The 26,480-nt window shown below is 49.3% G+C and overlaps 3 protein-coding genes across 3 annotated transcripts; 1 reads left to right on the top strand and 2 right to left on the bottom strand.

Moving 5' to 3' along the window:
- The first annotated feature begins 16,179 nt into the window (after positions 1–16,179).
- On the top strand, positions 16,180–17,998 carry LOC136525461 (uncharacterized). The gene is made up of 5 exons (XM_066518440.1): positions 16,180–16,364; positions 16,400–16,506; positions 16,599–17,204; positions 17,616–17,701; positions 17,789–17,998. Exons 1-5 carry the CDS (start codon positions 16,180–16,182, stop codon positions 17,996–17,998), a joined length of 1,194 nt encoding a protein of 397 aa, XP_066374537.1.
- Positions 17,999–19,812: 1,814 nt separating this feature from the next.
- On the bottom strand, positions 19,813–20,825 carry LOC136525460 (uncharacterized). Its single transcript, XM_066518439.1, has 4 exons — positions 20,766–20,825; positions 20,290–20,685; positions 20,002–20,199; positions 19,813–19,917 (listed from the first exon to the last, which is right to left on the bottom strand). Exons 1-4 carry the CDS (start codon positions 20,823–20,825, stop codon positions 19,813–19,815), a joined length of 759 nt encoding a protein of 252 aa, XP_066374536.1.
- Positions 20,826–23,895: 3,070 nt separating this feature from the next.
- Positions 23,896–25,709, bottom strand: LOC136529141 (uncharacterized acetyltransferase At3g50280-like). Its single transcript, XM_066522207.1, has one exon. The coding sequence runs from the start codon at positions 25,498–25,500 to the stop codon at positions 24,049–24,051; it is 1,452 nt and encodes a 483-aa protein (XP_066378304.1). The 5' UTR covers positions 25,501–25,709; the 3' UTR covers positions 23,896–24,048.
- Positions 25,710–26,480: the final 771 nt, after the last annotated feature.

The following is a 26,480-nucleotide window of genomic DNA, read 5'->3' as shown; positions in this document are numbered from 1 at the left end:
ACTCACCAAGCATATCACTCGAGCCCGAGCGATCGGGATAAGCGATAAAACTCAGCCCCTCTGGTTGTGAGGAACCGAGATGGGGTAACGCACACAACTCACACCGACCCCTACTAAGGCCCAACAGGGCTTAGGGGCTCAAGACAAAAAGCCTAGGACTACGACCCCGAACTCGCCCCTTCCGATTGCGCTCCAAAAAACCTAGGTTTACGACCTCGATCTTGCCCCATCCGGCTACGCTTCTGACTGCGCTCCAAAAACCTGGGTTTACGACCCCGATGTCACCCCATCCGGCTATGCTTTCGACCGCGCTCCAAAAAACCTAGGTTTGCGACCCCGATCTCGCCCCATCTGGCTACGCTTCCGACTGCGCTCCAAAAAACCTGGGTGTGTGACCCCGATCTCGCCCCATCTGGCTACGCTTCTGACTGCGCTCCAAAAACCCGGGTCTACGACCCCAATCTCATCCCACGTCTCCGACTCACCCAATCCCACGGCGCGCATCGACGCCGGGATCAGTGAGCTCTGTCTCGTCCAAAACTAACTGCCTCACTCGATCCCACGGCGCGCATCAATGCCAGGATCAGTGAGCCTTGTCACATCCAAAACTAACTGCCTCACCCGATCCCACGGCGTACATCAATGCTAGGATCAGTGAGCTCTGTCTCATCCAAAACTAACTGCCTCACCCGATCCCACGGCGTGCATCGACACCAGGATCAGTGAGCCCTGTCTCATCCAAAACTAACTGTCTCACCCGATCCCACGGCGCACATCGACGCCAGGATCAGTGAGCTCTGTCTCATCCAAAACTAACTGCCTCACCCGATCCCACGGCGCGCATCGACGCCAGGATCAGTGAGCTCTGTCTCATCCAAATCTAACTGCCCCACCCAATCCCACGGCACGCATCGATGCCAGGATCAGTGAGCTCTGTCTTGTCCAAAACTAACTGCCTCACCCGATCCCACGGCGCTCATCGACGCCAGGATCAGTGAAGCTCAGTCTCATCCAAAACCCTTGATTGACTCCATCGCTCGATCCACGGCACGCACCGACGCTAGGACCCACGAGCTCTCTCTCACCCAATCTCTCAAAATGACTAAAAAACCGCCTCGGCTGCACAACGACGCCTTGGTCGACAAAACTCCGTCTCAAACGAAAAAACTCCCCCACTGACAACACAGGAAACCCCCCAGACGGTTCTACCCAAACCACTCGGGGGCTACATCCACGGGTGCGCTCGTGCGTACCCGCCGGCAAGACAAAAATCCCCTGGACGATTCTACCCAAATCACCCGGGGGCTCGGGGGCTCCTGTCCAGTTCATAAAACCCGGGGTCCCTCGGGGACCGGCTTCCACGCCAAGGCTCGGCCCAAGAGTCTAAAATGACAGGCCGAAAGGGCGGCCTAGTCACCGAATGGAAGGTCTGGCCGAAGAGGAACAGCGCCCGCTCGTCGACTACTTCGGCCCACCTCTCCGACCGGAGCGTTCGCTTCGACTCCAGCCGCCTCCGGATGGCCTCTCCGATCAGAAGGCCTAGCCCAAAACACTACTTCCGACTCTGACCCCGTGTCTCCGACCCGGGTTCACAGGAACCCTGCTCACCGCTCTTCTCCGACTGGCACACTCAGAGTCGACTGGAGCCATCCGACCGGGGACGCCTGCTCGGTGGGAACCAGAAGACGTGCGGAGAAAAGCAAGGCAAGGCTCAAAAGTCAAAACCACTGTACCAGGGACCATACCCTGCATGGAACAGTACTCTGCAGCCACCCTGACACCGCTCGGTGGGAACCAGAAGACGTGCAGAGAAAAGCAAGGCAAGGCTCACAAGTCAAAACACTGTACCAGGGACCATACCCTGCACGGAACAGTACTCTGCAGCCACCCTGACACAAACAGTATTGTAGACACCGACATCTCCCTCTACAGTATTGTTGGGCCCGCTAAAACTCCCATACGGTAAGGCCCCCCACGTGCCTCTGGGCATCGATAGCGGTATGGGCGCTAGGATTTACCGTACCGGGTGAACATAGCGAGACTTCTCATATGCCTCTAGGCATCAAACAGTATTTGTAGGTATCGACGTTTACCATCCCTGAAAAAGGCAGCACGACCTCCCGCATGCATCTGACATTCTACAGTGACATCAACAGTGTTGTAGGCGCCTACCATTATCTTGTACCCGCCGGTGTGGGCAACAAGGCTCGGTAGGCATGGGCAACAAGGCTCTCGGTAGCATACGTACCCTCACCCTCTCACTTGTAAAGCCACCCCCTTTATCTATAAAAGGGGACGCGCCTCCTCCAACAAAGGGAGAGCCCTTCTTGAAGATAACAAGCACCGATCAAGTTCACTAGCTCACGACCATAGAATCGCCGGGTTTGGACTCCAAGCACACACTTGAACACTTACTTATAGCGCAACTCCCGTCGCTCCCGGCCCTTCCGACCGGAGCCGACCGGACCTCCTGTACACCCATTCTTCCTCCTTCTCGTTTGTAACCCCATAGCAAACATCGAGCACCTGGGCTCAGGAATAAAGTCACTAACCGACCCAAACTGGACGTAGGGCACGTTGCCTGAACCAGTATAAATCCTGTGTCATTGAGTGCTAGGCCACCTCCGATCATAACGTACGACAAAACTACAAATATTCACTAGTTGATCACTTTCTGCATCGACACCCACCGTACAATTTTTTTTTTGAGGAATTGCCGGTAGCATGGTATGCATATCATGTGATCTTTTGTATGCAAATAATCTATAACTCAAAACTTGAGCGCGCTCTGCCAATGGATGTCGGGAACATATCTAGTGCAAACCAACCTCTCCGTGCAAACCAACTGTGGGGGAGAGGTGGGAGGGGGATTTGCAAAAGCAGGGGAGAGGTGGGAGGGGGGATTTGCAAAAGTGTGATTACTTACACTTTTGCAAATCCCCCCTCCCACCTCTCCCCCGCAGTTGGTTTGTACGGTTTGCACAGAGAGGTTGGTTTGCACTTGATACGTTGCCATGGATGTCAGTACCTAGTATCCCTATGCACGTTTAGTTTAGGTGTCAACTTACTTGTGTGTTTACCTAAAATGTTTGGCATCAGCCCACCAACTGTGTGCGCCATGCTCGGTCTTACCATGTGGCCGTGGTACGTGGGAATAGCTTCTATCATACCCAGTATGATTTGCTACATTCACAGCCTTCCCGTTGTGTTGCATGACATCTTGGGAAGACCAGTGTTTTGGTGCTGCTCAGACTTTGGCACCGCCACTAAAAAGCCGGAGCAGAAGCACCAGAAAGGCAACTCTTCCGTCCCGTACAAAAAATAGTTCCTGCTCCTATTGTATACCTCTAGAAGCGCTCCTCTGATCATTTGGTGCGGCTCTGTGCTGGAGATCAACGCACCAAACATGTGCTGGAGTTAGCACAGGAGCCATACATACCAAACGGGCCTTTTGCTGCTTGTTTCATACATAATAAAAGGAAACCCAAACATTGTAGCTCTTCATGCCTTCATCGCAGCATAAATGACAAATAACCTACCTATTCCCCTTTTAAGTTCATAGCGGTTGTGAGTCGTAGAAATCCGACAAGCGCAACACTTACAATCGTGTTTCCGTACGTGTTGATTGAAGGGAGTTAGCAGACCAACTTTCTCTCCATCTTTTCTCTTCCCACTGTTGCTAGTGTGGTATACACACCACGAACCTCATTCACATTTGGTCTAGATCAGGCATTCAAGGATGAGAAGTTGAGACCAAGTAACACCATGGTGCCACACTAAGATATTAACAATTTTTAACGAGCTAACAATTAGTCAGAAAAAGCCCTGGCAGTGGATGGCCAGATGACATAGAGAATCAAACAGGACGATTTCTGCAGCTGATAAATGGAAGCTGATTTGTTGTGAGTACCATGGCTGATAAGCCAAGCTGATAGGTTCAAATGAGCAAGACGTAACACTTGAAGATATTCACCACTCATGATACATGTTCTTTCCGTCCATCTTGCATTGATTGAGCTACGTATTTTGCATGGACATATACGCACAAATATACGAGGCCATATAACATGATCAATCGATACCTTCTATATTGTTTCGGTCTTTCTTCTTATGGCACGTGGGTAGTAAGGACTCTGAAGCCTATTGGGCATCGATAGGCCAAATGTAGAGCATCACACAGTGAAATTGGTCGGTTTGAGGAAAGTTGAGGTACGCACCTCATTCACTCTCTCGAACGTGCCAACGGCACGGTATTCATTAAGCAGAAGTAGAGTTTTACAAATTAAAGTTGGGACGGTAATTTTTTATTACCGAGCCAAACACTGACAGAGATCACACAGTTGTGATTTACAAAAGAAAATACTTAGCGATCAAGAGAAGGATCAAGCACCCCGGAGGCCCTGAGCTCAGTGGCTAATGAGCGTCTCCTCGAAGCCAGTGAGGTTTAGCTCCATGGCAACCGGATCAAAGTCTGGAGCGAAGTAAAAGCATGGTTCAACTAAGACACTAATAATTTTTAACTTGCCAACAATTGGTTAAACAAGACCTAACAATATATAACAATCGATCGAGACCGAGACCCAGACGGCCACATGATATAGTGAATCAAGCAGTAACACTTGCAGAGATTCACTACTCACGAAAGATGTTCTTTTTGACCATTTTCATTGATTGTGCTACGTATTTTGTATTAAGATAGGCGCACGAATATTTGAGGCCATCTAACGTGATTGATTGATACCCATTATATTCTTCTTATGGCAAGTGGGTTGGACCATTGCTTCTTCTGGCCGGCAGCAGTAGCATGCACCCGATGTAAGCTGATCAATCTCTCTCTCTTGTCAGTTTCCACCACATGAAATTAATACTTTATTGCCCTAATATTTATTACAGGTGTTGGAATTTATTTCACTTATTGTTAGATGGAACTCGTTATATTGGTATGAGCACCGTGCAACAAATTATACAGTATGTTCCATTGCAACACACGGCGGCCTTGAATCTAATCCGACTGACCGGGACGATTGACGCCTCTACGCACTACTGGATTCAGGAGAGCAGTCGGCGAAGAACCTGTCGACAAAGGTTTCTTTGCCGAGTGCCATATATCGGGCACTCGGTACAGCCTTTGCCGAGTGTCACCTTAGCACTCGGCAAAAAAAATCCGATGTCAACACGCCAGGCACTCGGCAAAGTTTAATTTTTTTTTTAATTTCTTTGCCGAGTGTTATAGTCACAGCACTCGGCAAAGCTGGAAAATCTGGTTTCTGGTCGCCCATTTTGCCAGCTTTGCCGAGTGTTGTGACCATTGCGCTCGGCAAAGGGGTCCTTTGCCGAGTGCAACACTCGACAAAGTGACCCAAAACGGCAATTTTTTTTTGCATTCCATCATGACAAATACATTCATACAAACATATATCACATATATATCTCATCCATCACATATATATCTCATCCATCGAATATATATCTCATCCATCACATATATATCTCATCCATCCACACATCCATCCGCCCATATCACATCCATCACAATATATAATAATAAGTGCTCAAGTCCATCCAAATAAGTTTACAAGTCCATCAAAGTCCACAAGTGCATTATAAGTATATCACAAGTCCATCACCAAGTGAACAACAAATGTAAAAAATACAACATGCACTCATCTCGGCCACTGCAACTATGGTGAAGGCCCAGATGCATCATTCGTAGGTGCATGAGGTGGATTATTCGAACCACCGTCAATGGAGACTGCACAAAGGAGAAAAGATTGCATGTGAGACAAGATTATTTTGATAGCTAATCTAGGACGATAGAGGCCATACAAGCAAAGCACAAGCGAAAGTAAAAAACTTTGATACTCACAGGAGTAGCTGCAGCTACAGGACGCGGAGGCGGAGGTAGAACCAACAGCCCAGGTGGCAGAGACAAGCCCATATGTTGCCCAAGCCCTTGTAGGAAATCCGTAATGTCCATCAGCCTCTGCGCCTGGGCCTGCCGCTCGGCCCGCTCGGTATCCAGCTGGGCCCCCAGCTCCTGACGTTCCTTCATTTCTTATTCCAGCCGGGCCTGCAATATTTCACTCCAATGTTTCAGTAATGCAAAGCTAATTAAGGTGTGTAAAGATCAATGTATGACGAGTAAAACATGAATAACCTCGAGTGCATCGACCCGGTGCTGTGCAGCGGTCGGCCGTGTGCGAATGGCCGGGCTCTCGCTCGTGCTCCGTGCTCGGATCTGGGAGAGAGGGAGTAGAGGCCGTGTCGATGACGCCGTCGCCAAGCCAGAACCGCCCATGCTTCTTGCCTTGCCCCGCCCTCATGACGGCCCCTCCATCGAAGTCCTAGGTGCTCGGATCGTGGTCTGCCCCATGGAGCGACCTCGCCACCTCAGTGTACTCACTGATGCGGGAGTGGACGCTCGGGTTCGTGTATGCCTCGGGCGGGTCCTCCAGGTTGAAGGAGACATCGGACGTCGCCTTGCCCTTGTGGGCCATACACCATGCCTGGAAGTCTGAGCAAGCCTGGCCACTATGTGACGCCGACTGCGAGAAAGACAGCACGATGATTAGAAATCAGACAGAACTGAGCGTGACAATAGATAAATCAATTCGCGTACCCATGCTTGTTTGTATCCGGCGAGGTTGCGGCTGCCTTGATGGTGTGCTGGACCTTACATCAGTAAACGACGGTCCCGGGCATCCCTGTGCATCTTGAGGTACTCCTCTGTGAACCACCTGTCTACCATCATCGCCCAGCACTCGGGATACGCTTGGCACCACCAGGGAATCACCTACACGTCATCAAGTATTGGACATATAAGAAGATCAAATTAAACCAACTTAATCTCAAAACGAATCAATATTGATGTTCTTCATTTACCTCAAGGTACTGCTCCCGGGTCAGCTGCATCTCTCTTGCGTCTTTCTTGGTTTTCCTCTCTCCAAGCTTCGACCCATAGTAGGTTACGATGGCCTGGATGCGCGCCTCGTGATGCATGTCGGTGATGAGTTTTTTACAGGCTTTGGTAGTCGCCTGCTCCGCCCTGGCCTCAAATCCCTCCTCGCATCTGTAATAAGTCTGCATACAAAAGCGATGTATCCATTCATTATTTCAAGAAAAGTAAAATGAATGCGACGTATTGAGCAATGTTGTGCAAGGGAGACTTACCCAAAACTCTGCCTTCACCCGCGTTGCCTTATTGGGGTACTCCGCATCGGAGGCGACGACATAGTGGTCAAACGAGTAGGCCGGCTCCATCTTCGATGCGTACGTGACAATGCCGGGGAAGTGCTGCCTGCACAGAAGACCCAGGATGCCGTTGACTAGCCGTGCGCTACCACCCGACACAACCACCCAGTTCCTGCACAAGTGATTAAGAAAAAATATTAGTTTTTTTCATCATATCATATGAAGTAGTGGTGATAACATATACAGTTACTTACTTTTGTCCTTCGGGGTGAATCACTGGGCGTTGGTGAGGAAGCGGAACCTGTGGGAGGCTCGCGGGACCTCGTAAGTAGACACTCGAAGAGGAGTTGGAGGAAGCGGAACCCGTGCCTGCCGCCTCCCCCCCCTCCTCCTCCTCCTCCTCCTCCGTTTGCCGAACCAACTCCTCGTCTGACTCATCCACGGGCGCCACCTCCTCCTGCAGCTGGCGGTCCTCCTCACGTGGCGTGGGAGGAGATGGCCCCCTCCTGCGGCTAGCGGTCCTCCTCCTCCTGTTCGATCCCTCTGCCGCCCCCTCTGCCCCCTCCTACGACCAGCGTGGTCTTTGGTAAATCGAGTTCACAGACCTATGACGGTCGCCCGCCATCTTTGTTCAATCACTTGCAATAAAAAAGAAAAACAAGACGTAATTAGAAATAGGTGCAAAAATAAACAAAACATAATTACAAAAAACTTAGTATTACATGTATTAGAAATATATGAAAAAATGAACAAAACATAATTACAAAAAACCATAGTATTACATGTATTAGAAATAATCTTCATGATTGAAATTAGCTGGATCATAGGTCTCGTCATCACTATCAACATTGTCCAACTCATCAACACTATCCGAAGGAGGAATGTTGTCTTCATTGTCATTGCCGAAATGTAATCGCTCAAGCATTTGTATGTCCTTCAGATTTCGCACCTCGTCTCCAGCGTCCTCGTCATCATCCCTTTCATTATCTACTTCCATTCCTATCTCTTCGGTTAAGTCTATGTCAAACCTCCCTTGTAGCCCCTCTTCTTGATAGAACTCTCCATCATATGTGTTTGGGTTGAAGTTGTAATCTTCATCGTTTGGGACAGGTAGTTTACCGTGTGGCGATACCTTGTGCACAATAGACCAACCCTTAAGATGCTCGGCGTCTTTGCACGCGTATGATGTATAATAAACCTGGACGGCCTGTTGAGCCACAATGTAGACATCTTTTCCTGGATAGACGGAATCCTGTCGAATCTCAACTAGCCCAAGCTTAGGGGTCCATCTCGTTACACTAGGATGAAACCAGTGGCATTTGAATATGACAGGAGTAAGAGGTTTGGAACCATAAAATGATAGTTCGTAGATTTCTTCAATTCTTCCATAATAGTCGAGTCCATCAGTGCCGGGCGTAACAACTCCGTTGTTTGTGGTTTGTCGATTGGGCCGACTCTACTCGTAGCTTGCTGTGTGAAAACGATATCCATTCACATCATAACCGGTAAATGACTTGACCCTAATGGCACAGCCGTTTGCAACCTGTCTTAACTCATCACTTATAGGCGCATCAGTTTGGGCTTTCTGTTTGAACCAACAAATGAAATCGGGGCTCCCTGGGCCCGCACCCCGTGAAAGAAGGGTATCATTTTCTTGCGGGGTAGGTTGCCTTGATCCATGCCAGGATTGACGAAGAAATTCCCTATACCAACGAGAAACAAGGGGGTTGGACGACGAAACAAGGACATACGGCGAAATGAAACAAGTTCGTTTAGAACTTACCGAATGAACGGTTGCACCTCGACAAGGTTGGTCAACACATATAGCATGATACTGCGCCACTCTTCATTTTTCAATTGCTTAGTGGTCGATGCACTTGCGCTTCCAAGTTGCCCTTGGAAAAGGCTGAGGTTCGATTCATTTTCGCCAGCATTGTAACGAGGGGCTGGATTATGAACGTTAGGAAGTTTCTCAGTGTAGTATTTCTCTGTGAAGTTCGACACCTCCTCTAGAATGTATGCCTCTGCAATGGAAGCCTCAATTCTGGCTTTATTTCTACATTTTTTATGAAGAGTCTTCAGACATCTCTCAATTGGATAGCACCAACGGTTCTGCACGGGCCCCCCATCCGTGCCTCATACGGGAGGTGCACAATCAAATACTGCATCGACAAGAAGCAGGCGGGTGGAAAGATCTTCTCTAACTTACAGAGCAACATGGGTGCTGCTTTTTCCAAGTCATCAATGATGGTCCAAGAGGGCTCCTTGGCACAAAGCTGGCGAAATAAGTAGCTCAACTCTGCCAACACTTGCCAGACATGCTTCGGGACATAGCCTCGAACCATCGCCGAAAGAAGCCGCTCAATCCATATATGGTAGTCATGACTCTTCATCCCGTTGACTCACAGAGTGCCTAAGTTAACTCCCCTCTTTAGATTCACTGCATACCAATCAGGGAACATTAGCTTCTTGATCCATTCAAGTACTTCTCTCCTTTGGTACTTTTTCAAGATGAAATCGGCCTTAGGCCTTCTCTAGGTCTTGCCATGACTAGGAGGTTGCATCTCTTAATTTGGTCTATCGCACAACGTTACCAGGTCTACTCTAGCCTTTGGGTTATCCTTAGACTTTTCAGTGTCCATAAGTGTTGCCCAAAGTGCCTTGGGCGACATTCTTTTCAGTATGCATTACATCAATGTTATGTGGTAGAAGAAGGTCATAGAAATAAGGGAGCCTCGTCATGCCCGAGATATGAGTCCACATATGCTGCTCACCATATCCCACAAAACCACCTTCTTCATTGGGCACGAGAGCACCTATCTGAGCATGAACCTCGACACCATTCATCATCCACAGTGCAGGGTTTGTCACTTTGACGCCTTTCGTAAAGTTCTTGATGTCTTGTCTGAATGGATGGTCAAGAGGTAGGAATTGACGATGTCTATCAAACGACGAATACTTGCCACCCTTCTGCAACCAAATAAACCTCACACCTTCCTTGCATATTGGACATGGGAACTTCCCGTGAACACACCAGACGTAGAATATCCCATACGCCAGGAAGTCATGCAGGGAGTAGTGGTACCAAACGTGCATTTTGAAGGTTGTCTTTGTAGCTCGATCGTATGTCCATACCCCTTCGTCCCAAGCATGGACCAATTCATCAAACATGGGCTCCATGAACACACCCATATTACTCCCTGGGTGTCCAAGAATTATCAACGACAAGAATACGTTATGTCATTGAAAGGAGACACTAGGGGGGGATTAAGGGGGATAACAAAGATGGGCCAACATGTGTATGGGACAGCCATCATTCCATAAGGATTGAACCCATCTGTTGCCAACGCGACACGTACATTATGAGCCTCATCTGCTTTGTCACGATGTTTGTCATTAAAGCGGATCCAAGCTTCACCATCGGATGGATGTACCATCTTATCAGGATTGTACCGTTTGCCATTTTTGTGCCATGTCATCTGTTTCGTAGATTCCTTGGTCATGTATAGCCATTGGATCCTCGGTAGGAACGGAAGGTACCGTAGGATTTTCATGGGGATCGTAAGTTGCCTCTTCTGGCCATCATCAGAGTCTACCTCCAAGTACCTAGAGGATTTACACTTTGGACAGAACTTTGCATGCTCGTGTTCTTTCCTAAATAGGACGCACCCTTTCGGACAAGCATGTATCTGCTCATACGGCATCTTAAGTGCTCGAAGGAGTTTCTGTGACTCGTACATGCTCTTTGGCAGAATGTGGCCCTCCGGAAGCAGGGTGCCAATCACAGCCAACATCTTATCGAAGCTAGGTCGACTCAAGTTTAACTCGGACTTCAACCCCATTAAGCGTCCAATGGCATCCAGTTGAGACACCGTTGACCGATCGTGAAGGGGTTTCTGTGTCAAGTCCATCATATCGTAGAACGCCTGTGCGGCTGCTTCCATCTCCTCCTTCTCACGTCCCTCATCGAACTATCCTTGGTGAAAGTCATCTAACATGTCTGCTACCCCGGCATCAGCATCAAAAGCCTCCACCCGTGGTCTCACTACCTCCTCTCTCATATGATGGGCTTCACCATGGTGGACCCACCGGGTGTAGTCCGACGTAAATCCATTCTTCACAAGATGTTTACCCATTTCCACCTTGTTTACCCTTCTCCTGTTTCCACATTTGCTGCAGGGACACAAAACTAGGCAATGTCCTTTAGCAGTGTTGCCAAATGCACTGTTCAAGAAAGCATCGGTCTTGTTCATCCATTCCGTGGTGTAATCACTCTGACTTCTCCAGCCCGTGTACATCCACTGACGGTCATCCATCCTCTAACATATGTATTGGTGAGTAATGTAACTATCAATTGCATCTACATGGTGTTCCTACTGTCTAATAGGTGAGGATAGGTTCTAATCCCACCCGCAGATGCGTAGATGAGGTTAGTTTCCATGCTCTACTCCTATCCGAGATAGAATTTTGGCAGCACCTCCCCGCTGTTCTCTAGATACACGTCCTGCCAAAGAAGAGTGTGTATCCAGAGAACAATAGGGAGGTGATGCCGAAACTCTGTCTCGAACCAGAGCAGAACATGGAAACTAACCCATCTACGCATCTGCGGGCTGTCCAAAAAGCGTGGACAATCCGAAATAGATACGGTCATAGATATGCAAAGATCTGCATACCTCCAACCGTATCTCTTTCGAACGGGAGATGCCTAACTGGGTTACGCGATCTACGACAATGATACAAAAAGAGGGGTTATACCTAGGGTGGCGACGGAGTCAGGCTAGCGGGGCCATGGCAGGTCGGTGCAGTGGCGAGACGACGTGGTGCAGGCAGACTGGCACGGTGGCGAGAACTCCGACTCAACTCCGACGGGCTCTTCTCTACAAAAAAGGAACAAAATACTATCATTTACAAAAAAAAATTCGGCAGAACCTCGCCTGCACGGTGAGGTTTCCAAAACCTGCAAAAAACAACGGCACGATGGCCGACAAGCACATATGGCTCAACAGAAGCCATGTAGTTTGGATATCAATCCATGCAGAAGAATATATCCAAGTAGTACCACTACTTGTACTACTACTTTCACTATTGCTACTACTACTACCATTGGTTCTTCTACTACTACCACTATTGCTACAACTACTACCATTAGTTGTACTACTACTACCACTACTTCTACTACTACTACCACTAATTATACTACTAATACTACCACTAGTTGTACTAATACTACCACTAGTACAACTAATACTACTACAACTACTACTACCTCGACAATAATAAGTGAGAAGGCATACCTAACGGGCGACGGGGTAGGGGCGGGCGGCGTCGGGATCGGGCGGAGTCGGGGACGGGGTCGGGCACGGACGGCGTCGGGGCGGGCGGTCCACGGGGCGCAGGGCCGGCTGGGGTCAGGGCGGCGTGGCCGGGGGAAGGGCCAGCCGGGGGCACGGCGCGGGCGGGCGCGCGGGCAGCGGGCGGCTCGGCTGGGGGAAGGGTCGGCCGAGGGCACGGCGCGGCCGACGGCAGGGCACGAAGGCAGCGGGCGGCGCGGCCGGGGGAAGGGCCGGTCGGGGGCAGGGCCGGCCGAGGGCACGGCGGCGCGGGCGCGCGGGCGGCCGGTGGCAGCGCGGGTGAGCGGGCCGGTGTGGGCGCGGCGCACGGCGCGGAGGCGGGGGCAGGCAGGCGTGGGCGCGGGACTTGCTGGCTATGACTGCCCGGCCGGCCAAAAACCGCTAAGTCCCCGCGCCCGCGGCTTTGCCGAGTGCCGGATAAAAAAAACAAATCTTTGCCGAGTGCCTTCCTGATCCGGCACTCGGCAAAGATTTAAATTTTTTTTTAAAAAATTCTTTGCCGAGCGTCTCAGATCTGGCGCTCGGCAAAGAAATTTTTTTATTTTTAAAATACTTTGCCGAGTGCCCCGGGACGGCACTCGGCAAAGATTTAATTTTTTTTATTATTTCTTTGCCGAGTGCTCCTGTGGATGCACTCGGCAAAGAGAAAATTTTAAAAAAAAATTAAAACATTCTTTGCCGAGTGCCTGATGGCTGGCACTCGGCAAAGACACCCTTTGCCGAGTGCCATGCCCCGACACTCGGCAAAGTTTTTTTTGTTTTTTTGTTTTTGGCCTCCAATTTTTTTGTGCAGCCTTTTTAAAGCACTAGAAACTCCTAGTTACAATTTGGGGATTTTTTGTGGCTTTTTGTTATATTTAGTTACTTTATTTCGTTTACTTGAATTTTTTCAGAAATTAGAAATTTGAACTGCACGTGGTATGAATAATGGAGTTTAATGATTCGAAAATTGATAGTCATGTTAGTGAGTGTTGTGAGAGGCCGTATCTAGGAACGGACCCAAAATTTCGGACATCTTGTTCACGAAATATGTCCGCGAAATTGCGTGTGAAGTGTTTATAAATTCTATAAAAAGCAAACGAAATCCGAAAATCATGAAACTTGTTGAGATGTCGTGATATCATATGTGGAGGCTATGATAAAAATTTCAGAAGATTCCATGCACGTTGTCATGTACGATGCTTACAAACCAGGACATCTCTACATGTGATGCTTACAAATTTTAGAAATCTTTGCCGAGTGCAATTCTTTGCCGAGTGCAGCACTCGGCAAAGAAGGTCTTTGGCGAGTGCCCGATTTTTGACACTCGGCAAAGAATTTTACATTCGGCAAAGTCTCTGTTTCCAGTAGTGAATATTTATTACAGGTGTTGGAATTTATTTCACTTATTGTTAGATGGAACTCGTTATCATTGGTATGAGCACCGTGCAACAAATTATACAGTATGTTCCATTGCAACACACGGCGGCCTTGAATCTAATCCGACTGACGGGGACGATTGACGCCTCTACAACCACCAACAGCTAGCGTGGCATCCCTTCAATTCGCCACGACGAGCCAGCGGCGTTTTATGCCCGCCCGAAATACTTGTTGGTGCTCTATATATATAAGACCAACTCCAAATTAAAAGACCAGATGCCTGTTGTGCGCCACTGCTAGGCGCTTGCTGCTCGCGCTTTTTGGATGGGATCAATTAAAGCAGTGGGATGATCGGAGAGGAAACAAAGTGACGTTCACTTAATTGATCCCATCATACTTCAATGATAATAATTTTATTGTTATTTATCATTTTTGTGCTGAGTGATTACATGACACAAAAAGCGAGCCGAGCACAGGAGTTCCACCCTTTCATGACTCTTCCGTTGACGCCGCTCGCCTTGACATATACTCCCTCCATATCTGAAAAGAAAGTTATTTAGGACATGATTGTGCATATCAAGAAGTGATTAATTAGGGTAAAGTTTTCCCTATCTGCTCCTATTAAATATGGTTGCGGATGCATTCCATATGAGAACCTACCCCAGCTCAAACGGCTAGTGCGGCGAGGCGTCAGTCCTGTGGTGCCGAGTTTAATACCTCACGGACGCATTTTTTTTTGTTGGTAGGAGTGATTTTTGCATGGCTCGCGGCGTATTGCATGGCACTGTTTCGGCAACGCATGGCGCGCGCTGAGCCGCTGCTTTCGCTGCATGCGTTTTTTTTTCAATTTTTTCAAATTGGCGCGCAGAGGAGGATGCATGGCGCTGTGCTAAGGATGCCCGACGCTTGGAGTGCTCGCTGCATGCGTTAGTTTTCGAGTTTGCTTGGTGATGGCGCTGGTTTTTGAAAGTTTTGGCCTCGCGCTGTGCTCAGGACGCCCGACGCTTGGAGTGCTCGCTGCTTGTTGTATTTAAACGCATGGAACCTTGCTTGTTCCCTTCCTTAAACGCCTGGTTCCCTTCCTTCCTTGTTCTTCTCTTGTTCATGGAAGGCATGGCTCATTTTTTTTTTCTCCGACGTTTGGGTTACACCGTGCCTGATTAAGCGGTGTCTTTCTATACCGTGCTCCACCTTTCCTCTCACCACCTCTTCTCTTTCCATCTACCGCATGCAATGGCTGTTCCAAGCAGTGGCGAATCTAGGATTTTAGATCAGGGTATGCCATCAAAAAAAATTCATATACAAATCGGTAAAATCCTTTGACAATTCGGTAACAATTATGAAATTTGCAATGTAATTCGGCATATATACACTAAATAACACGATAAGTTTTAAATTTGAAGATTAAGTTGAAAAACATCCACAACATTACAATATGAATAGTTAAGCATCATAATGATAGCTCCAAATATATGCATAAAAGAGAGTAAGAGGACTTACAATACTACTTATCAAACTTTTTTAGCCGACACTTTCTATGGGACATGAATGCGTGGATGATATCACCTTCTTCTAGCCAATTATTAAAAAGCGATGCAATATCTTCATCTCTCTTGATAACTACACAATTATTAAAAACACAATACCAAACAATTAAACAAATTGCAAGTGCACGGATTGAATCCTCAATCCTCATATGTGATGACACAAACACTCACGTGATACTAAATTGTTGATCAATTTCGTTTGTCTCTGATGTTGAGCAAATCTCTGATCTCACTGCATATTATTGATGACCGGATGATATTAGCCATGGATATAAACATGATCTTTCTATAGAAAGACGAATAGTAAAAAAAGAGATTGATTCTCACCGCAGTGGCTCAGGCTATCGGACTATATATGCACGTTAATTGTGCACGCGCATCAGGCCGATCCTCCATGTCACGTACTCGGCAGTCGGCGCTGCGAAGATTCAAGCCTCGAGACGGCGGCCAGTGGGCGAGACTCTAATATGCAATACTAGTAGATCAATAGGAAGTCCAGGCGTCGGCGGTCAGGAACTGTGCGTTCTAAGGACTGGACCTTGACTTTCCGAATTTCCGCCTGGCGTCCTTATGGCTGCGTGGGCAGGACCTAGGCTTCCCGTCCGTATGGCCGCGTGGGCCTGGAAACTAGGAAAGTCCATCATTTCTCGGCAAGGAGCAGCTGCTGCGTTCGTTTTCCATGGTGCAGATACGGTCTTTTTTTGTTTTTTTACAAATACAGACGTATATACATGAAAGCTATTGCTGGATCTGCAGGGTATGCCAGTGCATACCTGGCATACCCTGTAGCTCTGCCCCTGGATCCAAGAGATTCTGGCTTTGATCTGAATGTTCGCTTAGAAGAAGATAATAACGGTAATTTTGCCTTCGATCTCAACGAACCAATATTGGAAGATCACAACGACAGTGGTAATGTGTTTCCAAGTCTTTGAGTTTGTTGTTTCCTTCGAGCTCCACCTTTTCTGAGTTTGTTGTTTCCTTTTTGACAGGATTTGATTTGAAATTGACACTAGATGAATATGGTGCGGTTGACTTCGATTATGTACAAAACCTGCCTGGTAATTTTTTTCAGTTTGTTCATTCCTTTTTTGATTGTTTTTTATGTAAGCCGTGGCTAACAAGAAGAATGTTCTTTTTTTGTTTTTACTAGAACATGCTGTTGAGTCTCCCGTTGAAGTAAACCATCGAAGGAAGGACATGATAGAAGAAGTCACAAAACAAGTGTACCAAGCATTGTTGGCTACAAGCAAGAATGGGACACTAGGCAAGAAAGATACAAGAATTGTTGCTGATCAATTTGGAGTACACATTCGATCAGTTCAGCGCTTATGGAAGCGAGGTAAAAACCAACTTGCTCATAACATTCCTGTTGTGGTTCATAGTCAAAAGAAGGGTAGATGTGGTCGTAAGGCAGTCCCTCTTGATTTGGAACAATTGCGCAACATTCCTCTCAAGCAAAGAATGACCATAGAAGATGTGTCTAGTAAACTTGGTATTAGCAAATCTAGGATACAAAGGTATTTGAAAAAATGTTTGCTTAGGTGCCACTCTAGTAGCATCAAACCGTACCTCACTGGTGCCAACAAGAAGACTCGGTTGAAGTGGTGTGTTGACATGATTGAGCAAGGTTTGGTTGGTGATCCAAGGTTTAAGGATTTTTTTGACTTTGTGTTCATTGATGAAAAATGGTTCTCCCTCTCTCAAAAATATGAGAAATACTACTTGCTACCCGAGGAAGATGAACCACATCACACTTGTAAGAACAAGAATTACATCCCTAGGATCATGTTTTTGTGTGTTTGTGCTCGGCCAAGGTTTAGGAATGGAGAGTGTATTTTTGATGGGAAAATTGGTTGTTTTCCACTTGTCACTTATCAAAATGCTGTAAGAAGAAGTCAAAATCGTCTTGGTGGAGAGCAAGTAATCAAGCCAATAACTTCAATCACAAGGGATGTGATCAGAGATTTCATGGTAAATAGAGTTTTGCCTGCCATTCGAGCCAAATGGCCAAGATAAGATATGAACAAGCCAATTTTCATACAACAAGATAATGCACCTTCTCATTTAAAAGTGGATGATCCTTTTTTTTGTGAGGCTGCTAAGCAAGATGGGTTTGACATTCGGCTAATTTGTCAACCACCCAATTCTCCGAATTTTAACATTCTAGACTTGGGGTTTTTTAGAGCTATTCAAGCTATTCAATACAAGAAGGATGCAAAAACAATTAAAGATCTAGTTCCAGCCGTGCAACAGGTAAATGGATCAATTGTTCACTTGTTACATTGTTTCTTGAACAACTAATGTACTCATTGATTCATTTCTTCAACACATGTTTTGTAGGCATTCATGGAGTATTCGCCGCGCAAAGCAAATATAATTTTTGTAACACTGAGTGTTTTGAAGGAAGCCATCAAGGTTAAAGGATGCAACAACATCAAGATTCCTCACATGCAAAAAGAAAAACTAGAGAGAGAAGATTGGCTGCCATTGCAAATCTCATGTGAAGCTTCCTTGCTAGCTGAAGCCATTGCTAGTCTCCCTGCAAATTAGAAGATGCAAGTTAGTTTATGCAGCAAATTAGAAGAAGCAAATTAGGAGATGCATGTATCTTAGGTTAAATGAATGAGACATGTAACCTTACTGATCTTTCTTTGCATCTTCCATGGTGCCTTGCTTCATCTTCTCAATGTGCTCGTCCAACTTCTTCTGAACATGCTCAGGCAGAATTATGGTTTCATCATTCATTTCAAGCTTCTCCACATCAGGAATGTACATCTCACAATCAAACTTTTCCATGTCATGCAATATCCATGATGTCAGATCGTAGTCTTCATGTAGAAGACCACAACGGGCACACCTGCGAGAGCGGTGGCGAGCTTGGAAGCAGGCTTCTCCGTCGTCGCTGTTGGCGTGGAACGTGCCGCAGCGAGCGCACGGAGACTCGACGAAGTCCAGCGCCATCTCGATGGAGTCCGACACCATCTCCGAATCCAACGCCATCTCCGAGTCCATTGTCATCTCTGAGTCCGGCGCGACCTCTGATTCCAGCGCCTCCTCCATGGCGCGAACGACCTTCATGGCGTCGGACTCCAGCCAGACGGCGAGGAAGAGAGGCGCGTGAACATCTAAACCCTAACTAGAAGCGAGCGGCGAGCGTGTGCTGTGGGAGACGAAGGGAGGCGAGCGTGCTACGGGAGAGGAAGGGAGGCGAGCAAGCGCGCGATTAAGGGAGGCGAGCGATTAGCGGGCGAGTGAACGGGCGGCGCATGAAACGAAGCGGGCGAGCAGGCAGCCGAAACGTTCTCCAAGGGCAAACGCGTCCAAGTAGTCCATCTTATGGCCTCAGTGACATGCTTTGAGAAAACGGTGTCAAGGCCCAGGACGACTTCCTTTCCAGGTACGGAGGGAGTACTCATGGATGCGCCGCCAACGATAGTGGAGGTGAAACAGTGTACCCTGAGGGGAAAAAATCATAGTATTAATTATTCACTACTGGAGACGCGCTCTTTGCCGAGTGCCACACTCGGCAAAGAGCAAACGGCAAAGCCGCATCCGGCGAAGGGTTCTTTGCCGAGTGCCGTTTGTCGGGCACTCGGCAAAGGCTTTGCTGAGTGCGAGGACGGCACTCGGTAAAAAAAATTGGCCATCAGCCGTTGACGGCGTCTTTGCCGAGTGCCGGGTCAGGAAGGCACTCGGCAAAGCTTTCCTCCTTTTTTTTGAAAAATACTTTGCCGAGTGCCTTCCTGACCCGGCACTCGGCAAAGAAAAAAATATTTTTTTTTGGAAAATCCTTTGCCGAGTGCCTTGCTGACCCGGTACTCGGCAAAGAAAAAAAATGTTTTTTTTAAAAAAAATCTTTGCCGAGTGCCTAGCTGAGACGGCACTTGGCAAAGAAAAAATATTTTTTTTGGAAAATTCTTTGCCGAGTGCCAGAGCCCTGGCACTCGGCAAAGCTGTGAAACACATGGTAGTGTACACAGCTTTGCCGAGTGCCAGGGCAAAAGTCACTCGGCAAAGGCTCTTTGCCGAGTGTTACACTCGGCAAAGTGACCAAAAATTTTTGTTTTTTTTTGTTTTTTGCTTTCGATCACTGCAAACACAACATATGACATATATATCACATCCATCACATATATACCACATCCAGCACCTTATATGTCACAATCCATCACACATACCACATGAATCACATCCGTTCACCACATGTCACAGTAATTCCATCCATTATTCGATAGGATTCCACATCATTCAACAAGTAGTTCAAATCCATCACCACATGTCACAATAACACATGCATGACAACAACATTGTCTCGGACAGAAATCCATTGCGAAGAGAACAAGACATGAAACTACAAGCGCTACTCACTGAAGTGGCCCTTGATGTGGCCATCCTGCTGATGATGGGGAAGGAAACATCTGCTCGTTCGGAGTGCCCTGAGCTGGGTTGTTTGAACCCGCCGACTGAGGCTGCACACAGGAGATGAGATTGCATGAGACAAGATTAGTTGAATAGCGATTGTAGCAATTCCTTGCATGTGTGACATTACTCACTAGAGTAGCGGAGTGAGGAGGCTGAGGTGGACCCATTAACCTAGGAGGCATAGCAGCACCCGTCGTAGTTTGCATCCAGGCAATAATGTCCACCAACCTTTTCTCCTGGGCGAGTTTGTCGGCCTCCCGCACGTCCCGCTCGACCGCCAACCCCAGCTCCAGCTCCTGGGCCCTCCTGTTTGCTTCTTCCACCTGGGCCTACAAATTGTTGCAAAGCTAATGTTACAATAATGCAAAGGAAATAGAGTTGTGTAAAGATCCATGTACGACGAGTAAAACATGAATAACCTGGAGTGTGTCGACCCGGTGCTGTGTAGTGGCTGGCCGTGAGCGTATCGCCGGGAGTGAGGAGGCAATCGTGCTCTGTGCTCGGATCTGGGAGAGAGTGGGAGTAGAGGCCGTGTCGATCACGCTGTCGCCAATCCAGTAGCGGCCATGCTTCTTGCCTTGTCCAATCCTCATGACGGTGTTTGCATCAATGTTGTCGGTCCGTGGATCGTACTTCGGCCCATGGATCGACCTTGCCGCCGCTGTGTACTCCGTGATTTTCTCATAGGCGCTCGAGTTTGTGTACGCCTCGGTCGGGTCATCTGGGTTGAAGGAGACGTCGGACGACGCCTTGCCCTTGTGTGCCATGGCAAATGCGGTGAAGTTGGAGCACTCTTGGCCTTGATGTGCCGCCGACTACAAGAACGAAAACAAGATGATTAGAATTCTTTGCCGAGTTCAACGAAAGCAAGAAGAATAGAAACATGACCACGTACCCATGCTCGGGCGTATCCGGAGAGGTTGCGGTTGCCTTGATGGTGTGATACACCTGGCATGAACAAACACCGCTGTCGAGCAGCCGCATGCTGAGCGGCCCACTCCGCGCTTAACCACCTATCCACCATCTTCGCCCAAGCCACGGGGCACCCGTTGCACCACCAAGGAATCACCTACACGTCATCAAGTAGTTGACATATTAGAAAAACAAGTGATTCGTACTTAATCTCAAAAGGAACCAATTTTAATGTTCTTTAGCTACCTCAAGGAACTAGGGTTTGGTCAGCGTCAAGTCTTGTTCTCGGATGTCCTTCTTGGTGACCTTCTGTCCGAGCTTCGTCCCATAGTAATCTATGATGGCCTGGAGTCACGCCTCATGATGGATGTCGACGACGCGTTTCCTGCAAGCTCGCTTAGCCACTACGGGTCCCCTCCGACAGGTCCTGCTCTGCAAAACAAGAAACACAACACTATAAGTTGAAAATTTTGGCAGAACCTCCCCTGTACAGGGAGGTTTCCAAAACCTGTAAAAAATAATGGCACGAAGGCCAACATTCACAAGGGCACGAAGGCCGACATTCACGACATTCACAATGGCATGAAGGCCGACATTCACGGCACGAAGGCCGACATTCACAAAGGGACGGTGCATATACCTTGGGTGGTGGCGGGACGTGCACGCGCAGAAGAAGACGCCAAGAACTCCTCCTCCTTCTCCTTCTCTTCCCCTTCCTCCTTCCTCCTCTCCTTCTTCCCCTTCTTCTCTTCTTTTCCTCTTCTTCTCCTTCTCTTCCTCTTCCTCCTTCTCCTCTTCTCCTTCCTCCTACTTCACCTCTGCCTCCTCCCCTCCAAGAACCGACGGCGAGGGGGGGGGGGGGGGGCGGGCTGGGCGCGGCCCCCACGGGGAGGGGAGGTGAAGGCGGCCCTCCCTCTCCTTCTCCGGCGGCAGTGGGCCACCGGCGTTCAGCGGCGCCGGTGGGGGCGTGGGTGGGGCGCGGAGGGGAGGGGAGGAGAGGCGGGCGTGCGGGTGGGGTGGGTAGGCCAGAGCGGCGGGGTCGGTGGCCGCCGGCGTGGTGCGGGCCCGCAGCAGCGGGCAGCGGGGCTGGGGGCGGGCGCGGGCGGCGGTGCTGGGGGCGTAGGGCGGGGACACGGCGCGGGAATGGGGGCGTGGGGATCGCCGGCGGTGGCGGGGCTCGCCGGCGGGGGGGGGGCAGCCGGGCGGCGGCGACGGCGGGTCACAGAGACGGGTGCGGGGGCGTGTTGGTGTGTGTGTGGCCGATGGGGCTTCGGGGTGGGCCGGCCGTAGGACATTTCCTTTCCTTTGCCGAGTGCCCGTGAACTAGCACTCGGCAAAGGATTTTTAATTTTTTTTTTTCAAATATCTTTGCCGAGTGCCGTAGATATGGCGCTCGGCAAAGAGTTTTTTTTAAAAAAAAGAAACAACCGTACTTAAAAGAAAAAAAACTTACCTCTTTGCCGAGTGCCGCAGATCTGGCACTCGGCAAAGCTCAGAATAAAAAAATCCGAAATTGTCCGCGTTTTTTTTTTTTAAAAAAACTTTCACCTTTGCCGAGTGCCCCCCCCCCCTTTAGGTACTCGGCAAAGAGTCTTTGCCGAGTGCCAGAGTTGGGCACTTGGCAAAGCATACTTTTTTTTTGTTTTTGCCTCCAAACTTTTTCTTCAGCCCTTACACATTAAGTTGAAGTACATCCTCAAATTTGGCACATTTCTCGATCTTTTTGCTATATATCCTTAATTTATTTTATTTAATTGCATTTTTCCGGGAAATGTAAGTTTGAACTGCAGGTGCATCGAATCATGGAATTCGACGAGTGGAAAAATGATATTGGCGTTACTTATTGTATTTTGAGGCCGTTTCCAGGAGCACGCCTGAAGTTTCAAACATCTCACGCACGAAACATGGCGACAAAATTGCGGGTGAAGTGTTTTTTAATTATATAAAATGCAAACAAAGTTCGAAAATCATGAAACTTGGTGACGCGTCTTTACATCACATGTGGAGGCTATGGTAAAAATTTGAGAACATTTCGCGCACGTTGTCACGTAGGATGGTTAGAAACCTAGACATCTCACGTGTGATCACCTGTGAATACCTGCAAATCTTTGAACAAACCAACAATACTACATAAAAATGTGAGTGACGAAACAATGATTAATGTTAAGAAATATTGCTGATAGATACATAGACAACATGGATACGGTCTATTTATTTTTAATACTACTTTGACGGCCAATAAGATAATTCCAAGGAATGCTCTTACTGATAGTACCACAAAAAAAGTCCAAGACATATAGCAAAAATAATACCTAGTGATCTGAAGTTGTCACCTCAGTACAATACATCCTTACAATTCGGTAATGTACGAATCTAGCTAGTCTACCAGTGGCCGGAGATGGGGGTGAGAGGGGGGGACCAAGCCCCCCTAGTCCTTAATTATAGTTTTCACTGAAAGATTTAAAATTTGATCAAGTTTTTAAAGATATAAGAAGAAAACATTTCCAGCAGTGCATTGTGAGCATCTATGTAGGTGTCGTACATTCGGTAACAGTCGTAGTCACCTTTGGAGTCCACTCTCCCCGGCGCTTCTTCCATCGTCTGCCTCGGGTGGTGATTGTTGGCTGTGGGGCAGCAGACGCAAAGGCGGAGGTAGAAACCACAATGGATGGATGAAGAAAGGAAAGGGAGTCATAGGGCCGGGTTCAGTCAGGGCAAGGGCAAGAAAGAGATGGGGGAGACGTGGAGTGGACCGACTTCTAGCTAGTGGTCGGAATTTACAGCTGAAACCTGGGCCTAGTGGATGGGCACGTGGGTTCCATAAATTTCGACGCAAAGTTTCTGGCCTCACCAACCCAGTTACTCAACATAAAGCACAATATGAAGGAAAAGGTCCTTTGGACCCTTTAACTTTCATGGTCTTCAGATTTCCCTTCTCATCTATAAAATCAGTTTTTGGAAGCACCCCCTCAACTTTTAAAATTGTTTGTTCTTTGCATCCCGAGCGGTTTTTGCTGGCGTGACACCATGTTGTTAGACAAGAGAAGGGTAAATCCAAGTGGTTGTTTCTTTTGCTCAATGTTCTAAACACAAGAAAACAATGCATGGATGGAATATTTCGATCTTTTATCTTTATTATGAGGACATCATTATATAATCCTTAAGCAAACACGCTAACTAACTGGGAAAGAAAATTCAATTCAATTCCTTTTATTGCTTTGTCAGTGTCTGTCTGACTTTTGCATGATGGACTGGGCGGCTGGCGGTCAATTCTTCCCCGCCGGCGGACAAGGCTTGTCCGGCGAAACGGCCGCCCAGAACTCGTCGTCCTGCTCCAGCAGCGCCATGTGCTCCGGCGTCAGCACCAGCTCCGCGGCGATGCTTCCGCCGCCCTCCTGCCCCGGGTACAGCGACGCCTTGCCGTCGGACTTGTTGGCCTTGCCGCTCCGCGCCGCCAGCGGCGCGCCCCAGCCGAAGTCGCAGCCGTACATGTCGAAGCGCGGCGAGCTGCCCATCATGATGCCGTTGGGGTCAAAGTACCTGAGGTTGTAGAGGACGGGGCTGGCCATCCACGCGGCGACGCGCGCCCGGATGTCAGCGTCCGTGTGCGCCGCCACCGCGCGGCCCACGGCCGCCGTCGCCCAGCCGTGTCCGCGCTCCAGCAGATCCGCCGCGGTGACGGCCTCCGTGGCGACGGCGTAGACGGTGTTCCCGAAGTACTCCGGCGGCAGCTGCGGGTGGAGGCGCGTGCGGTTGTTGATGGCGGCGCGGCAAAAGGTTGTTTGGTCGGGCGGCAGGCGGCGCGCGCGGGTGACGCAGCGCCACACCAGCGAGCTGAGCGCCTGGAACTTGGTGACGGCCGCCGCGCCGGCCGCGTCCCCGGCCGCCAGGAGCTCCTCCCGCGCCCGGTCCTTGAGCGCCTCCAGCGTGTGGGCCGAGAACTGCAGCATGCGCTCGCGCAGCGGCGGCGGGGGCAGCCTCTCGATGAGCCCCGTGAGGTCGGGGAACGGGAGCACGACCGGCGGCGTCGGCGTCGTCAGGCCGTCGGGGGACCAGCGCTCCAGCATGGGCGGCGGAGCTGGAGCGTGCTTGTGCTCCCCCGGCCCCGAGGCCGAGGGGGAGGCAGAGAGGCTGTCGCGCGCGATGCCCGCCCATACGTTGATGAATCTCCATAAGGCGGTGCCGTCGGAGAGCGCGTGGTTGTAGGCGAAGCCGAGGAAGACGCCGTCGGTGAGTTCGGTGACCTGGACGACGAACAGCGGGAGGTGGTGGCCGTCGTGGTTGACGGCGCCATCGAGGGGAAAGAGGGACTGGACGAGGCGCGGAACATCGGCGTCGGGCGGGATGACGTCGGCGACGGCGACGCCGTCGGCGACGGCGTGGACGATGTCGACGCCCTGGCCGTCGCAGTCGATGGAGACCGAGCAGCCGAGGACGTTGCCGTGGGCGTCGCGGTGCTGGTCCGTGGCGAAGCGGCCGGCGACGGGGTAGTAGGCGTGGAGCGCCTGGGCGAGCGCGGTCTGGAGGTGGTCGAGGAGGCGGGCCGTGGAGAAGGGCGGCGTGGCGTAGAGGAGGCCCTTCTGGATGTAGTCGGCGGAGAGAAAGGAGACGTCCCAGGTGGTGAGCGGGATGCGTGGGCGCGGGCGCGGGCGCGGCGGCGGCTTGACGGTGCGCCTGGACAGCACCCGCAGCTGCGGCGAAGGCGACGGGGACGGCATGGCGGCTGGTTGCAAGCTAGCTGCTTGTTGTGACTGCACTGGAACTGGATTGGCTCCGTAACCCTAGCCCTGCCCCTGCCTGCCTATATATACTGGTACGCCACCCACAGTAGAGGTGAAGTGGCCGGCCGGCCGGCCCTCCATTGATCGTTTCCTCTCCAACGCAACAACACGAGCAGCGACTGTGAATGAACCTTCTTCCCTCTTGCCTCCCCCGTCCGTATAGTCAAAGGCGCTAGCTAGTAGCAATTTCTCGTCTCCTACCGAAAGTTAAGCAACTGTAACTAATTGCATATACATACTAGTCAAATAAAGACCATGGCGGTGAAAAAGCTATGAACTTTGGAGATGGGGTTGGTGGCTTTGTACATACGTAGTTTGTATGTCCGTCACACATGACATCATCATATAATGCTTCCTTCAATATAGGCTAGGAACGTTCATGGAAATCAAGGTCTCTACCACCTACTTGCTCATACATACGTAGCATATCTAAGGCTTGCATTGTTTACAACTGATCTACACTAACATTTCATCCACCTCCCAGCAGGTTAGCAGAACGGATGGATCTAGTGATCGATCATCCAAAATAAAGAGTGCCCCGGCCCTTGTTTATAATCGTCCATAGCAGTAGCAAATAAGGCTTGCATAGTTAGGTTTATAGGAATGGAATGGAATGGAATGTGTTTCTATGTAAATACATATGAACGTTTTCTCGAACGTGCCTCGGGCACGGTATTCATTAAGCAGGAGAAGATAGTTTACTCAAAATTACAAATAAACGTCATGGTAATCCATCGATTACCAAAGTACAACGGCCCACGGGCAGCAAGCGAAATTTGATTTACATACTACTATGCTTGCAACGGGAATGACCCATGGAGACTACATCAGTGTTAGCAAGGACAAGAGGTGCTTGTATCCTGCCAAACACCACTCCTCAGCCTCGCCCAAGATCGAGCAAGCCAGACCAGCCGCGT

Source organism: Miscanthus floridulus, chromosome 19 (genome assembly GCF_019320115.1).
Source record: "Miscanthus floridulus cultivar M001 chromosome 19, ASM1932011v1, whole genome shotgun sequence".
Taxonomy (NCBI): Eukaryota; Viridiplantae; Streptophyta; class Magnoliopsida; order Poales; family Poaceae; genus Miscanthus; species Miscanthus floridulus.
Note: the sequence above shows the minus strand (reverse complement) of the source record. Positions and strands in the feature narration are given on the sequence as shown.

Excerpts from the sequence above, each read along its gene's own strand:
- LOC136525461 (XM_066518440.1), top strand. The coding sequence starts at position 16,180 with ATGAAAGCTATTGCTGGATCTGCAGGGTATGCCAGTGCATACCTGGCA. Across the intron at positions 16,365-16,399 it reads CACAACGACAGTGGTAATGT|CTCCACCTTTTCTGAGTTTG; the intron begins GTTTCCAAGTCT and ends GTTTCCTTCGAG. Across the intron at positions 16,507-16,598 it reads TTATGTACAAAACCTGCCTG|AACATGCTGTTGAGTCTCCC; the intron begins GTAATTTTTTTC and ends TGTTTTTACTAG.
- LOC136529141 (XM_066522207.1), bottom strand. The coding sequence starts at position 25,500 with ATGCCGTCCCCGTCGCCTTCGCCGCAGCTGCGGGTGCTGTCCAGGCGC.
- LOC136525460 (XM_066518439.1), bottom strand. The coding sequence starts at position 20,825 with ATGCCAGGTGTATCACACCATCAAGGCAACCGCAACCTCTCCGGATAC. Across the intron at positions 20,686-20,765 it reads CCGGATACGCCCGAGCATGG|TCGGCGGCACATCAAGGCCA; the intron begins GTACGTGGTCAT and ends TCGTTCTTGTAG. Across the intron at positions 19,918-20,001 it reads CTCCTCACTCCGCTACTCTA|CCTCAGTCGGCGGGTTCAAA; the intron begins GTGAGTAATGTC and ends TCCTGTGTGCAG.